Genomic DNA, 15400 nt, shown 5'->3' on the forward strand with positions numbered 1-15400 from the left:
CCAGAAGGCCTTCAGTGCTGGACCTCAGTGTCCGGGTAGAACGATGGGGGTTGAGACGCTCATGACAACATGAGCTGATATTGGTTTGTAGAACCTAAAGCAGGCATCCCCAGACTCGGCCCTCCGGTTGTTTTGGGACTACAACTCCCATCATCCCTGACCACTGGTCCTGTTAGCTAAGGATGATGGGAGTTGTAGTCCCAAAACATCTGGAGGGCCGAGTTTGGGGATGCCTGACCTTACATAGGTGCCTCCTGTTCTCCCCTCATGTGATTCTGACCCTGAATCCATCACTCTTGCCAGCCCCCTTCCCAGCCACCCACATATTGGGTGTGCCTGCTATAAGGGTGGAGGCTCCCTGTGCAAATTAAAAGCAACTAGGATTCTGAATTGTGTGGGTAGCTGGTGAATTCTGATTTGTGTGGGCACACAGCAGGCACCCCGCTTTGGGCATTTATCCCTAATATCCATAGCATGAGCACACAATGGTGGAGCAGGATCAGCAGACACAACACAGTTGCGGTTGTGTGAGGAGGAGAGAACAACTGAAGAGGACTCTGGGCCTGTTGGGCTCTGGGGGTCAAATCCTGTTAGGCTAACGCTTGACTGACTAATAAACTTTTGGACTTGTTAAAGCTTGCCGCAAGCTATGCAGAAAGAATTGGTTCATAGCTAGTTCTGACACAAATGGAAGAACCCAATATAATGTCAGCAAAGAAGCAAATATGTTATTGATGGTCCAAGAAGGTAGAACCCCTGAGTGAGGGGTGGCGAACCTGTGACCCCCTTGGATGTTGTTTGACTACAACTCCCATCATCCATGACCACTGACTGTGCTAGATGGAGATGATGGAGAGTTGAAGGGCATTTGAAGAGCACCTTGTTGGCTACCCCTGATCCAAATTCGGGTCAACAGATGCCCCCACCATCAACAGATGTTGCTGGAATAATTGAAAGCAGGGAATTATGGGATATAATAATAATGTATAAATGTAACTGATAGAAGTAGTTATGGAAGGGAAGGATACAATTAGTAGCTCTTGTAAGGAATAATTGGTTAACATTTTTGTTGCATTTGAATCACCAAACAAACAGAGCCATAATTATGGGCATATTAAATACGATTTGCTTAACTATACATTTGTATATAACACACACAAACATAAGTAATTTAAAAAAAAAAAAAAGAACATGAACAAGAAGACGGAAGCATCCATTGCCATTGTCGGTCCTCGTCTGAATTGAGCTTCCCCAGTTAAGGAGAAAACAAAAGCTGTACAAATCACAACAACAATTTGTTCTTAGATCACCAGCTCTCAAGGGGGTCTTGCAATTATTTCATCTTTCAGTCAGGGCTTCGGTTTACAGGCTTGCTCTGTTTTGAACTCTCCACATTTAGCAGACAGCACAGCCATTAGAAATTAGTTGTGGCGACAGGAATCTTTTTTACTCTTTGACAAATTCTTTCGTATGTAGCGGCCCTGTTTTGCAGAAGCACAGCCCTGTCCAATCTAACTGGACATTAATTGCTTTTTTACTGATATATCTTTGCCTCTTAGACTGATAATACAACTAGCAAATTTGATATCTGACAAGTTGACTCAACCTAATTGGGACAGATCAGCCACTACCAGTTTTGCTGGAGGCTGTAATTTGAAGGTCTGTACAGTTATCACTTGCTTTGAAACGTGAGAAATAGTAATTCTGTCAACAATAATCCTTTAAATGGTGTTCATAGTAGCTTTTCCTTTGGCTCCTCCGGAAAGAGGCAGCACTTGTCAAATAAACACCCAGAGATAACTGATAAAATGAATTAAATGTGTGTGGGTGATGCAGTGACAGCCAGTCACTACAAGAAATGTAAGAATCTTCCAAGATGTTGAACTCAAAACATGAAGGTGTTGCAGGTGGGAGAGAGGGAGAGAAAAGAAACGAGGATTGTTCCGACTGAATGTGTTGGAAAGTATTTGCTGCATGGCTTTGTAAGTTTTTAATCTGCCTTGTTTCATGATGATGTGAATCAGTTAAATACTTAAGCCATAGCAACAGAGCGACTCTGCCACTGCTGCCCAGACTTACTGCACAGAAGGAGCTGTTCTTCCACCCTGCTCAAGCAGCCTTTCCTAGCACTTGGGGGGCCAGGCACCCCTCAACCCCTCAACCCCCTGCCCTAGATGCAGGCAGACACAAGCGACCACTTGTACTAGCTATCACAAATCTCTGATATGGGGAAAGGAATGGGAGCTTCACTGGATCCAGCGGTGGAGCAAGCGCTGGGCAGCCTGGGGTAGCACATGTGCCCTGCGCCCAGGGGTGGGGTCAGCTGCCCGCGGGGCGAGCCGGGCAGGAAGCTCTGTGGGGCCTCCGAGGAGTCTGCCTGCCTCCTCCCACTCAGCCACCCTACAGCTAATGGGGAGGCAGCGGGCAGACCATTTATGGCAGCGCAGAATCTGCAGGTGCCCAAGCCACTGTGTCACTCCCAGGTGTGCTGGTCCCGGGGAGTTACCGTGTGGCGTGGTCCAAGTCCAGTCCGAGGTCAAGGGTGTGGTATGGAGGCTGAAGCAGGGTCCAAGGCAAGGAGTCAGGTGAGGTCAGGAACTCTGGCAGAAGAGCAGGACAGGGTGCCGGCAGGAACAGGTTGCCAACAATGTTGCTCCCGCAACCTGGGACTGGGCTGACTGGCCTTTATCTCCTCTGAGGCATAGGGCGGTCCCGGCCCACAGGTGACTCGCCTCTCCTGGCCTTAAGGTGAGCACTCCTCCTGTGAGAACTTAGTTCCCTCCGCCTCTCTGCCCTGAGCCTCTGAAGCTCCGGAGAGGCTAGAGGGTTACTGGACCCAGAGGCAACCTCACCTTCCCCTGGCGGAGCTGAGAGTGGAGCACCTGCAGGCAATGGGTCCTCCATCACCTCCGGAGCCAGAGCAGACTCAGCTGGTGTCTGCTCCTGAGGATCCAGCACAGGTGAGGGCCCTTCAGGTTCAAGCCCCAACCCCGGCTCAGCTGGTCCTGGAGGCAGGGACTCCTGTGCAGGTGGGATTCCTCAGGTTCAGCCTCTGAATCTGATTCCCAGGCCATCACACCAGGAGAGACACGTGGCTCAGGTGTGCTGCAGGCCCCGTGGTGAGTGTCGCCTGGCATTTTGTCACCCCCCTCAGTGATGACACCCAGGGCGGACCGTCCCCACCACACCCCCTTCCTATGCCCCTGACTGGATCCTAAGCTGGACCTGCTCTAAATAATAATAATAATAATAATAATAATAATAATAATTATTTATATCCCGCCCTCCCCAGCCAAAGCCGAGCTCAGAGCGGCTAACAACAGTAAAATAATACAGCATTCTAAAATCAATTCATTATAAAATCAGTTCAAATCGAATTAATGGCCACCATTGGGCTGGAGTTCTATGAGGATTACCAAAGGAGGAGGTCAGACTGTTCCTTGGCCAAAGGCCTGGTGGAACAGCTCTGTCTTGTAGGCCCTGTGGAAAGATGTCAAGTCCCGCAGGGCCCTAGTCTCTTGTGACAGAGCGTTCCACCAGATCGGGGCCAAAGCCGAAAAAGCCCTGGCTCTGGTTGAGGCCAGCCTAACCTCTTTGTGGCCCGGGACCTCCAAGATGTTTTTGTTTGAAGACCGTGGGACATACCAGGAGAGGCGGTCCTATAGGTACAAGGGTCCTAGGCCGTATAGGGCTTTAAAGGTTAAAACCAGCACCTTAAACCTGATCCTGTACTCCACTGGGGCCAGTACACCGGGTGAATGTGATCTCGCAGCGAGGACCCCGTAAGGAGTCTCGCTGCAGCATTCTGCACCCGCTGGAGTTTCTGGGTCAGTCTCAAGGGCAGCCCCACGTAGAGTGAGTTACAATAATCCAGTCTGGAGGTGACCGTCGCGTGGATCACAGTGGCTAGGTCAGGGCGAGAGAGGTAAGGAGCCAACTGCTTAGCTTGGCGGAGGTGAAAAACAAGTTCTGGGGACTCAATCTGGGCTTATTTTCTGGGCCAGTCTGGGAGCTGGAGTGGCAAAATGACAAGGTTTTCAGGGGGCCCTCCTGCCCTGGGGCATATGAATGGCAGGGTTGCAGACAGAATATTGGGGGGGGGGTTCCCACCTCCCCATTAAGTCCTGATGCTGCCTTGACAGAATTAGGACTGCATCTTAACTTGTCAGTGGATAAAAACATTTTTATTTTTACAATTTAAATTTTTTTTTTAAAAAAAATAGTACATGTTTAAAAAGGAACCATGGAGAAAAATATCATGCTCTTTGGTTAAGCATTATAAATGCTACAAGAACTCATGTCGTGTATTGGATTTAGCATTGTGGAGTTTCTATGGGTACTAGAACCTAAGAGATTCCATTCTCTATGTCACCAGCGCCTAGATCTTGTATGTTATGTTATGTTATGGCCTTCAACTATCGGAGCTCCGCAAAATACATAGTTCTCAAATTGTGATATTTTTTTTAAAAAAATTGTAAAGCAAAGACATTTAGTTTCCATCTCCTCCACAAACACAATTTTGCTCAGGAACTACTAGTCCAGTGCTCCAGTAATCTAATTATTAATTTATATATGACCTAAGACCAAAATAAGCTTATTTATTCAGTAAATTCCATATAGGACTTCCAAATAGGGGCATGTAGGATTGCAGCCTTAGTTGTCATATTTGTGATCTCGGTTAGTAAAAAGGTAAAGGTAAAGGGACCTTTGACCATTAGGTCCAGTCGTGACCGACTCTGGGGTTGCGGCGCTCATCTCGCTTTATAAATACAGCAGACTATACAAACATACCTTCTACACAAACACATACACCATTCATGGCCCCTGAAGGACCAGGTGTGCAGCCTAGGGGTCATTTTGGACTCACAGCTGTCCATGGATGTGCAGCTCAATTCTGTGCCCACGGCAGCTGTCTACCAGCTCCATCTGGTATACCGGCTGAGACCCTACCTGCCCGCAGACTGTCTTGCCAGAGTGGTGTATGCTCTAGTTATCTCCCGCTTGGACTACTGCAATGCACTTTATGTGGAGCTACCTTTGAAGGTGACTTGGAAACTACAACTAATCTAGAATGTGACAAATAGACTGGTAACTAGAAGTGGACACCCGTGGCTCCTGGTACGTTTTTGAGCACAATTCAAAGTGTTGGTGCTGACCTTTAAAGCCCTAAACGGTCTTGGCCCAGTATACCTGAAGGAGCGTCTCCACTCCCATCATTCAGCCAGACACTGAGGTCCAGCTCCGAGGGCCTTCTGGTGGTTCCCTCCCTGCAAGAAGTGAGGTTAAAGGGAACCAGGCAGAGGGCCTTCTCGGTAGTGGTGCCCGCCCTGTGGAATACCCTCCCACCAGATGTCAAGGAAATAAACAACTATCTGACTTTTGGCACTGTGGGTTAAACCACAGAGCCTAGGACTTGCCGATCACAAGGTTGGTGGATCGAATCCCCGCGACGGGGTGAGCTCCCGTTGCTCGGTCCCTGCTCCTGCCAACCTAGCTGTTCGAAAGCACGCCAGTGCAAGTAGATAAATAGGTACCGCTCCAGCGGGAAGGTAAACGGTGTTTCCGTGTGCTGCTCTGGTTCTCCAGAAGCGGCTTAGTCATGCTGGCCACATGACCCGGAACCTGTACGCTGGCTCCCTCGGCCAATAAAGCGAGATGAACGCCGCAACCCCAGAGTCGGCCACGACTGGACCTAATGGTCAGGGGTCCCTTTACCTTTACCTAAAGGCAACCCTATTTAGGGAAGTTTTTAATGTGTAATGTTTTACAATTTTTTATGTGCTATAAGCCACCTAGAGTGGCTGGGGAAACCCAGCCAGATGGGCGGGGTATAAACATCATCATCATCATTACCCCCCCCTCTCTCTCTCACACACACACAGCACCAACTTGAGCAAAACAAAACCTTCAGAAAAGCTCCTCCATAGGTGAAGGGAGTGCCTGTCATCTCCCCCCCCCATTAAAAAAAAATTACAAGGACAACCCAACTGATGCCTGCCTTCAAGAAAATTTGAGACTGGGAGACTCAAACCTTGGGCACTGAATGTTGCACTTCGCTCTGCCATATATGTTCATATAGATAGCTGACTAAAGGTGCAAGCCAATCCTTTTTTGAGCTGGCATCAAGAACTTGGGCTGACCACTGTGCCAGCTGCCGTCTGGCACAATGGGTTTCCTCTCTCCCCCTCCCACCCTTTCCATGCAGGGTTCGGATTGTGCCCAAACCTATCTCACCAATTCTTTTACCGACTTGCCTTCCCATGTGGTACTCCGTAAGTTGTCTCATTTGTATCCCATCGCTGACGACTACAAGGAATAAATTATCTTCCAATTTACCACCGTCTGGCGCTGTGGGTTAAACCACAGAGCCTAGGACTTGCCGATCAGAAGGTTGGCGGTTCGAATCCCCGCAACTGGGTGAGCTCCCGTTGCTCGGTCCCTGCTCCTGCCAACCTGGCTGTTCGTAAGCACGTCAAAGTGTAAGTTGATAAATAGTTGATGGGAAGGTAAACGGCGTTTCCGTGCACTGCTCTGGTTCGCCAGAAGCGGCTTAGTCGTGCTGGCCACATGACCCAGAAGCTGTACGCCAGCTCCCTCGGCCAACAAAGTGAGATGAGCGCTGCAACCCCAGAGTCGGCCACGACTGGGGTCCCTTTACCCTTTACCTTTTACATCGAATACCTTGAAGTTAATTTTTATTGCAAGCCACTGGAAAAGTGACTATTTAAATGCCTCGATTTATCCAAAAAATTATTAGAAACAAAAGCCCCTCAACAATGGATACCCATATTAGCTTTCGGCAAAGCACTCCCTTCACAACTCCAGATTCTCCATGGTTAAATGGAAATAATAGCGATCCATTTTGGTGGAATGCTGGGATAAATGAGAAATTATCCCATGGCTTAGGCAATGTTTTCCTAAACAATAGATCTTAAATGTTAAATCATTGCCTAAATGCAATTTTCTTCATTTGTTGCACTCTGGTGGTTCAAAGAAATAATTATGTATGCAAAAAAAGGACCGACGATAAGGTACGGAGAAGAAATCTGCAGTTATCCCAATAATAAAACATCATTTTTCATGGAAGAAAAACATGTTAAGAGTTTCTTAATCATTGTACAAGAGTAAATGCTAGACTCTGATCCACTGTTGACCAAGTCCTTTGTTTCTCAGAGACAAAATATTTCCAGAACAGATAAAAGAAGCAAGCTTGATTGACATTCCTTAGCAGAGTCTCATCAGCTGCTGTGCTGACAGTGTATTGGTGTTCATTTTGCTGATGTGGTGAGGGCTGACAGGTGATTGACAGCCCAAGACTGTGGAGACGGGAAAAGATGAAGCATGCTCAGTAAGAATAATCTGCAGTGTTTGTGCAGTACTGCAGAGAAGGAGAACTGGGAAGGTAGCAATTTCAGAGCCAGTTGGCAGAACACAACACATGCCCACAAGTGCTGAGAATGAGAGTTTGCAAATAATTTTCCCCCACCTCCCCTCGCAGTTGTGTTTTGTGATTTATATTTTATTGCAGGAACTATAGGTTACGTAACACTCTCAGCGAAACACAAACAAGATTAATAAATTGCTAACAATGATCTCCATAACAATTGCTCAGACATTTCTGATGCTGCTTCAATACCACCACTGCAAACATAGCATCATTTTTTGTGATTGTTTTGACTGCGCTATTAATCCGTTTTCTGATTTCTGCCACATAAGCTTGAAATTGAAACTAGCCAGCAATTGAAATCAAAATTTGGATGCGATTTCCTTGCAAAGATGAGAATCCTGTTAAACAGATACGTGTCACACATGACCGCTAAGAATGTAATGTTTCTTAAAGCACAGAGATGTTAGTCTCGATGTTTTTCATGTCACCTTTTCATTGGTACTTAGAAAATTTGTAGAGCGACACCCCCTCAAAAAAATCTACCCCCCCATCCACGGGTAGTTAATTGGAAGGTACAGTTTTCAGGGTGGAATTGAAATTCCTAGGATAATTTCAGAGAGACATGCTTCCCATGGCAGCACATGGCAGCAGTTTCCTCTCTCTTTCTTCACTTTAAGCTGCTTTTAGAAGAAAAGAAAGAAAATCAAGTATTTTTGCCGCTGCCTGTTCTGCCTTTGGCAGCAGCCGGGTGTTTCTCGTCTGCTATTTCTGCCCTCAGATTGCCCCTGGGATGACACTATGTGATGTAGGGTTATTCTAGGGGCAGTCTGGCAAAGGGCCACTGGGCAGCCACCGCCATAAATAGCGGTAAAAATACTTTTCTTTTCTTTTCACAGTTTAAAGTGGGGAAAAGAGACAGAGGAAACAACTGCTATGGTAAGTGCACCTCCCCAGGCCATTCAGGGAATTCCTGCACCCTAAGAATTCCACCAAGATTTTGAATAGTTACATTTGCAGAAACAAATGCTTTGTTTTATAGCGGAAAGCTGTAAAATTCATGATAAGAGGGAGTGTAATATACTTTGCATAGTATACCCAATCATTTAGCTACAAGTGGATCAGGGCATTCAAGTGAAATATATTTTCCAGTCTTATCCCTTGTATTATTATTATTATTATTATTATTATTATTATTATTATGTGTGTGGCAAGACACAGGAGCAGTTTAATGTATTCGGGTCTCAAAGCACATTCTCAGTAGTACTAAAACAGCATGCTTGCTCTTTTCTCTGCCATGAATGTGCAGATTGTGGTCGTTTCCAAGGGAAGGGTATTTTGAAGTTTCCCTACACAAGCCCCATATGTAAATGGCTGGGAGAAGCAACTGCGCCCTTGCATGGCTCCCATTCATTTCAAAATTGTGTCTTTCATTAGTTTTTGTTTTCATAGGAATGTGTGAAACCTCCCCTTTTATTTCCTTGACTAATGGCTGCATCATCACAAAGATCTATATTGGCTCCCAGTACGTTTCTGAGCACAATTCAAAGTGTTGGTGCTGACCTTTAAAGCCCTAAACGGCCTCGGTCCAGTATACTTGAAGGGGCGTCTCCATCCCCAGCGTTCTGCCCAGACACTGAGGTCCAGCACTGAGGGCCTTCTGGCGGTTCCCTCACCGTGAGAAGCCAAGCTACAGTGAACCAGGCAGAGGGCCTTCTCGGTAGTGGCACCCGCCCTGTGGAACGCCCTCCCACCAGATGTCAAAGAGAAAAACAACTACCAGATTTTTAGAAGAAATCTGAAGGCAGCCCTGTTTAGGGAAGCTTTTAATGTTTAACAGACCATTGTATTTTAATATTATGTTAGAAGCCACCCAGAGTGGCTGGGGAAACCCAGCCAGATGGGCAGGGTATAAATAATAAATTTTTATTATTATAAAGTGGCCATGCATTGTTCATGAGGAAGAAGCAGATGTTACACTTCCATTAGGGTGGGATTTCCCCCAGTTCCTCAAATGATCATTAGTGCCCATTTTATCCCCCCCAAAAAAAACCCCTGTACATATGCCCCTCCAAATAAACATAAAATAAAAACAGCTGTGGGGGGGGGGAAACAGCTTAATTGTGAGTGGTTTCTTATTTAAGGCACTGACACTTACAGGTTAGCTATTGCACCAAAGAATCAACTACTAACTGGGGTACTGCATACAATCATCACTCGTTTGTTCCCATGGTAGTGCCTAAACTCAAATCTCTTCCACAACTGCAACCAGGCACCTTGCTGCTGTTTGAAACTGCCTGCACACAGACTTCTTCTACACCCAAATCCAATTTTTCTTAATGTATACATGCATCTTAATCCTAGGGAATGCAGATAATTTCCATCAGCTCAAAGACTGGGACTCCCCTGGCAAGGCATATTCTGGGATTTCCAAAGATCGCATACCAACAGCCATCATACTTGCTTTTTGTACCTGCTTCCATTGTTGGACAAAACCATTGCAAGTCTCTGCCACTCATTTTCTGTCCCTGTTACATGACAAAACTGTTATCTGACATTCCTTGCATAATTTTCTAGACAAAAATTGCATTTGCCAGAAGTAATAAATTGCTACTGTTTCCAGGGATAGGCTCGTGCCTATTCCTTTTCATTTCAGCAAAGTCCCAATAATTAAACATCACTCAATAATTACTACATGGCAGAATAATTCCTCCTTTTCTACTTTTTGAGGCTATTTTCTTTGTGTTCCTACTTATCCTCACCCCCCATTTTTTTTTGCCATGTTTTGAGATAATTGCTGTGCAGTCTGTGTTATGCGTTGCATGCATAAAGCTGGAGTCTTTGAAAGCCATAAAAAAGAAAAGCTGAGTTTTCTTGACCCCTTGCTGTTTTAGCAGTTGCCTCTTATAGTAATCATATCACAAATCCATCTATAGTGTTTATTTGTTTGAAACATACTGCTAGATCCTTCCAACCAACAGAATCTAAGTGTGCCAGGGCATTAGGAAAGAATTACGGGTGATTGCCTAGCTGTTCCGATTCCCACATTGGCTCCTGGTATCGTGCTTTCTAGCTGGCAGCGTACCCCATCATTTGCCCTTGAATGGGTACACAGTCCCTGCCCAACGCCTTCCCCTTAAGGCAGTCTCTAGGTTATACATGAATTACCGTATTTTTTGCACCATAACACTCATTTTTTTCCTCCTAAAAAGTAAGGGGAAATGTCTGTGCGTGTTATGGAGGAAATGCCTACGGGTGGCATGCCTACGGATTTTCCTCCTCTAAAAACTACGTGCGTGTTATAGTCGGGTGTGTGTTATAGAGGGAAAAATACGGTAGTTAGCCTTAAGTTGCTGTATGCTGTCAGTGCACATGTTCAAAGGGATTGGTTGAATGATGGGCAAGACCATGAACTTAATGGAAGAAGTAGCTAGGCTGCCACTTTTCCAATCAAATTATGCTAATAGGACTCAGCAAGGACTGATGTCTTGGGATGGGGAGAGCTGGAGGTGGGAACAAGCTGCCTGCTTTGTATACCCAAGGCAATAGTCCCCTTGATTCCTTCTGGCTAAGGAAGGAATCTTGCTACTGAAGGAGCTAAAACTGGGCATTTCTTGGCTTGAAGAAGCTGAGCTCATAGTCACCAGTTGTGTGTAGGGAGTAAGAGCAAAATGGCAAATTAAAACTCCCCACTTCCCTCATTGGGTGGCGCTGTGGGTTAAACCACAGAGCCTAGGACTTCCGATCAGAAGGTCGGTGGTTTGAATCCCCGCGACGGGGTGAGCTCCCATTGCTCGGTCCCTGCTCCTGCCAACCTAGCAGTTTGAAAGCACGCCAAAGTGCAAGTAGATACAGTGGTAACTCGGGTTACAGACGCTTCAGGTTACAGACTCCGCTAACCCAGAAATAGCACCTCGGGTTAAGAACTTTGCTTCAGGATGAGAACAGATACCGTGCTCAGGCGGTGCAGTGACAGCAGGAGGCCCCATTAGCTAAAGTGGTGCTTCAGGTTAAGAACAGTTTCAGGTTAAGAACGGACCTCCGGAATGAATTAAGTACTTAACCCAAGGTACCACTGTAAATATGTACTGCTCCAGCGGGAAGGTAAACGTCGTTTCCGTGCACTGCTTTGGTTTGGCAGAAGCGGCTTAGTCATGCTGGCCACATGACCCGGAAGCTGTACGCTGGCTCCCTCGGCCAGTAAAGCGAGATGAGCGCTGCAATCCCAGAGTCGTCCGTGACTGGACCTAATGGTCAGGGGTCCCTTTACCTTTACCTTACTTCCCTCTTAGAGGAGCAGCTTATGGCCTGACCTGGTCATATACATGTGTGTATGTGTGTGTACTGTGTGTGTGTACACATACACAAATGTTGTACACGCACACACAAATATCCTAAAATATACATACATACATATTATTATTATTATTATTATTATTATTATTATTATTATTATTCTTTATTGAATTTATTTATTGCCCTTCATCTGTAGATCTCAGGGCAGTGCACAACATAAAAACACAAGATAAAAACACAAAATAAACAACAGCAACAATAACAAAACAAAGCAATATCTCTACCTTCCCTTCCTCATACATACATATGGATTGTATATTTATTTTAGTAAAGGAAATAATGTGTGTTCTAGTTTTTTGGAAGCAATATATATTGAAACTATTCAAGAGAGGAGGATGGTACATTACCAAATTGTTTCTCTCTCCAACACACCTTTTCCTTCAGTCGGTTCACTATAATACCACAACTACACACATCCTTATCTCTGAAATACCACAATATGTCATTGCAGCGACCAAGTGTCAAGATTCTAGTACTTGGATCGATTTCAGAGTTTAAATTTCAAGGAGGAAGCTAGGGTTGAATCAAGCCTAATGATAAAACAAAAACAAAAAACACCTGACACAGTTTTCTCCACATCGAAAAGATGCTTGTCATTGCATTGAGCAGATATCCTTTGTTGAGCTTTATAGTTCTTTGGGGGAAAACAACTGTTTCAGTTTCCAATAATGGGGGAATTCAGTTGGCATGGGGCAGGGAACATTTTTCCGCCCAAGGAACATGTTGCCTTGTGAGTAACATCTGCCGTCTGAATGCCAGCGATAGGCAGGGCACAGACAAATTTGGACAGAGCAATGTGTTCCAGCCTGGCAGATATATTCACGGAGGGTGCAGCACGAGGGGCCTCAGTCCACTATCAACATGTCAACAGTGTTCCTCCGATTTTGGCAGAGAATAGAGGCCAAAATTTCCAGGCTCAATCCATGCTGGGCAAATTTGGTGTGGCCACAAAGCAGCAACTGGGGCAAATTTCCTCCCACATCTTGGCTCCTGTGGTGCCTCACAAGAGGGAGAGGAGGGCAGAAGTCTTTATAATGCCCCCCTTTAAGATTTGGGGGTCAATTTGCCCCGCAAGCTTCCCACCCACCCACTCTTGGGTTAGAGCTGTCAGTGAGTGACCTGGGTCACTGGTTGACAGGGCTGAAAATAATTTCCCCCCTCTCAACCTGATTGGCCCTCGGTTGGGGCTGTTTTATAATAATTCTTATTAAGTTTTCAATTTCACATTTCAAAATAAACGTTTTACAAACATATCCAATGACTTCCCTTCTTCTTTTTCCAAGGTTCGTTTTATGTATCATACGTTCCTGCATATTTTACTATAACCATTCAAATCAGTTTTCCACTTTTACATCCATCAAAAATTATTTACCCTGTTGAGTTTATATTAACGCTGCCAGCGTTTTCAGCTGGGGCTTTTTCGCCTCAGTGAAACCTTCTGGCTACTTTCTGTTAGGAGGAATAATGCTGTGTATGTATATGGGCAGAAATGGCACTGGGCATGTAGTGAAAGGGGGGGGGGGTGGTTCACCATCCAGGGCCTGAGGGGAGGATTAGACATGGCATGACCCATGCTCAGGTTGGGGTCTCTGCCCGGCTGGAATCCTCACCCCGATTGCCCAGTGTGACTTTACCAGCTTGCACCATGACAGGGTTCAGCACTGGGTGACTCATGTGGAACAGATTTGGGGATGGTCCAACCCCAGCACATCCCATTCCACCAGTAAGGGACAAATGGATGGTGGTCCTAAGGTAAAGGTAAAGGGACCCCTGACCATTAGGTCCAGTCATGACCGACTCTGGGGTTGCGGCGCTCATCTCGCTTTATTGGCCGAGGGAGCCGGGGTACAGCTTCTGGGTCATGTGGCCAGCATGACTAAGCCGCTTCTGGCGAACCAGAGCAGCTTACGGAAACACCGTTTACCTTCCTGCTGGAGTGGTACCTATTTATCTACTTGCACTTTGACGTGCTTTCGAACTGCTAGGTGGGCAGGAGCAGGAACCGAGCAATGGGAGCTCACCCCATTGCGGGGATTCGAACCGCCAACCTTCTGATCGGCAAGTCCTAGGCTCTGTGGTTTAACCCACAGCGCCACCCTCCTTACCCTTCCTGCTACAGTCAATAAAGATTTGGCCTGAGTTTATCCCAAAACCCTGGTGTTCTGTAGGGCCATTTGCTGCTCTGCTGGGTCATAGAATGAGCCTGACAGAGCAACAGGAACTTACCTATGAGAGAAAAATGTAGATGATTTTAAGTTTTTAATTTTCTTCGGAATACAGTCGTACTTTGGAAGTCGAATGGAATCCGTTCAACTTGCAAAATGTTTGGAAGCCGAAGTGCAGCTTCTGATTGGCTGCAGGAAGCCCTGCAGCCAATTGGATGCCACGGAAGCCCCGTTCCAGACGTTCAGCTTCCAAAAATAGTTCTCAAACCGGAACAATCACTTTCAGGTTTGCAGGGTTCGGGAGCTAAAACATCCGAGAACTAAGCTGTTCAAAATCCAAGGTACAACTGTACAGACATAAAATATGTACATAGCCACACAAACATCTTCCGGGATTGAGATTGGGGTATGTGTGTTCACTTATTGCTGATGTACTTAACCTTTTTTGTTTTATATATTTACACTGAAAATTAATGAAAATAGATTAGAGTAATGAACGAAAGCAGTAAGGCCAGGCTCGTAGCATTTATACAGTGGTACCTCGGGTTACATATGCTTCAGGTTACATACGCTTCAGGTTACAGATTCCGCTAACCCAGAAACAGTACCTCGGGTTAAGAACTTTGCTTCAGGATGAGAACAGAAATCGTGCTCCGGCGGCGCGGCAGCAGCAGGAGGCCTCATTAGCTAAAGTGGTGTTTCAGGTTAAGAACAGTTTCAGGTTAAGAACGGACCTCCGGAACGAATTAAGTACTTAACCCGAGTGTCAGGGAACTGACATCGGAGCGAGAGGTGGAGGCAGGGCTCCAAAGCGATGCAGGAGAGGGGACCAGCAGGGGGGAAGGAATTCAGCGTAACACCAGTAGAGAAGGGAGGGAGATGGAGGATTCGGAGAGAGGTCTCCAAGACTCTTCACCCGAGACCAGTGGAGAGAGCATGGGCACACCTCTGCCCACTCCTTCCTTGCGCAGAAGAGTCCCGTGCAGGGAGAGTAGGCGGAGACTTGGCGTCAAACAGCTTCTATGCTGGAAGAGGTTCAAGAAACGCCCACTGACGGATTCTGCAAGCGACTGAACGGCCACGGAGTGAGGGCTGTCAGCCAAAGCATGGTTAGCCAGGCGATCTAGCCAAAAGTAACGGCAGCTTACGCACAAGTAACCCTTTATAACCATTACACCAAGGTACCACTGTACTGGCTACATGTTGCACACCCTTCTTCATATGTAAGCCTGAAGAGTGCTTCAGGGCAGAGATTCACTAAAAATTTGCAAGGTCAACATCTGGGCATCTGCTGGCCACTAGGGTTTCACCCATAGCTTCAGGGTTTTAACCTCCTTCTGAAGGTTAAGAAGAAGCATAATCTCAGGGTAAGGGGGACAGGTGTTTTGGCATCCATTTAGCACCTCCTGTTTACCAGGCTCCTCCTTCAGGCATCAGGAACAGATAGGCTCTTCCCTGACATTCAAAACGTCTTCCTCTGCCCCAGCAGTCACCA

The 15400-nt window shown here is 46.2% G+C and overlaps 1 protein-coding gene and 1 long non-coding RNA gene across 6 annotated transcripts in view; one reads left to right on the forward strand and one right to left on the reverse strand.

Annotated features, from left to right (window-relative positions):
* The window catches only part of LDB2 (LIM domain binding 2), a 237886-nt gene that overhangs the window by 102501 nt on the left and 119985 nt on the right, over positions 1-15400 (forward strand). The window contains exon 3 of one of the 5 annotated variants that reach the window (XM_079991704.1): positions 8284-8323. The exons of the other annotated variants lie outside the window; for them this stretch is intronic. Within the exon in view, the coding sequence (XP_079847830.1) occupies positions 8284-8323 (40 nt within the window). The remainder of the gene's footprint in view (positions 1-8283; positions 8324-15400) is intronic. 5 annotated transcript variants of the gene reach the window in all.
* Positions 1-15400, reverse strand: part of LOC307224699 — a 476766-nt gene that overhangs the window by 45624 nt on the left and 415742 nt on the right. The gene's annotated exons all lie outside the window — the stretch shown is intronic.

The sequence above is a fragment of the Podarcis cretensis genome, assembly GCF_951804945.1.
Source record: "Podarcis cretensis genome assembly, chromosome: 9".
Taxonomy (NCBI): domain Eukaryota; kingdom Metazoa; phylum Chordata; class Lepidosauria; order Squamata; family Lacertidae; genus Podarcis; species Podarcis cretensis.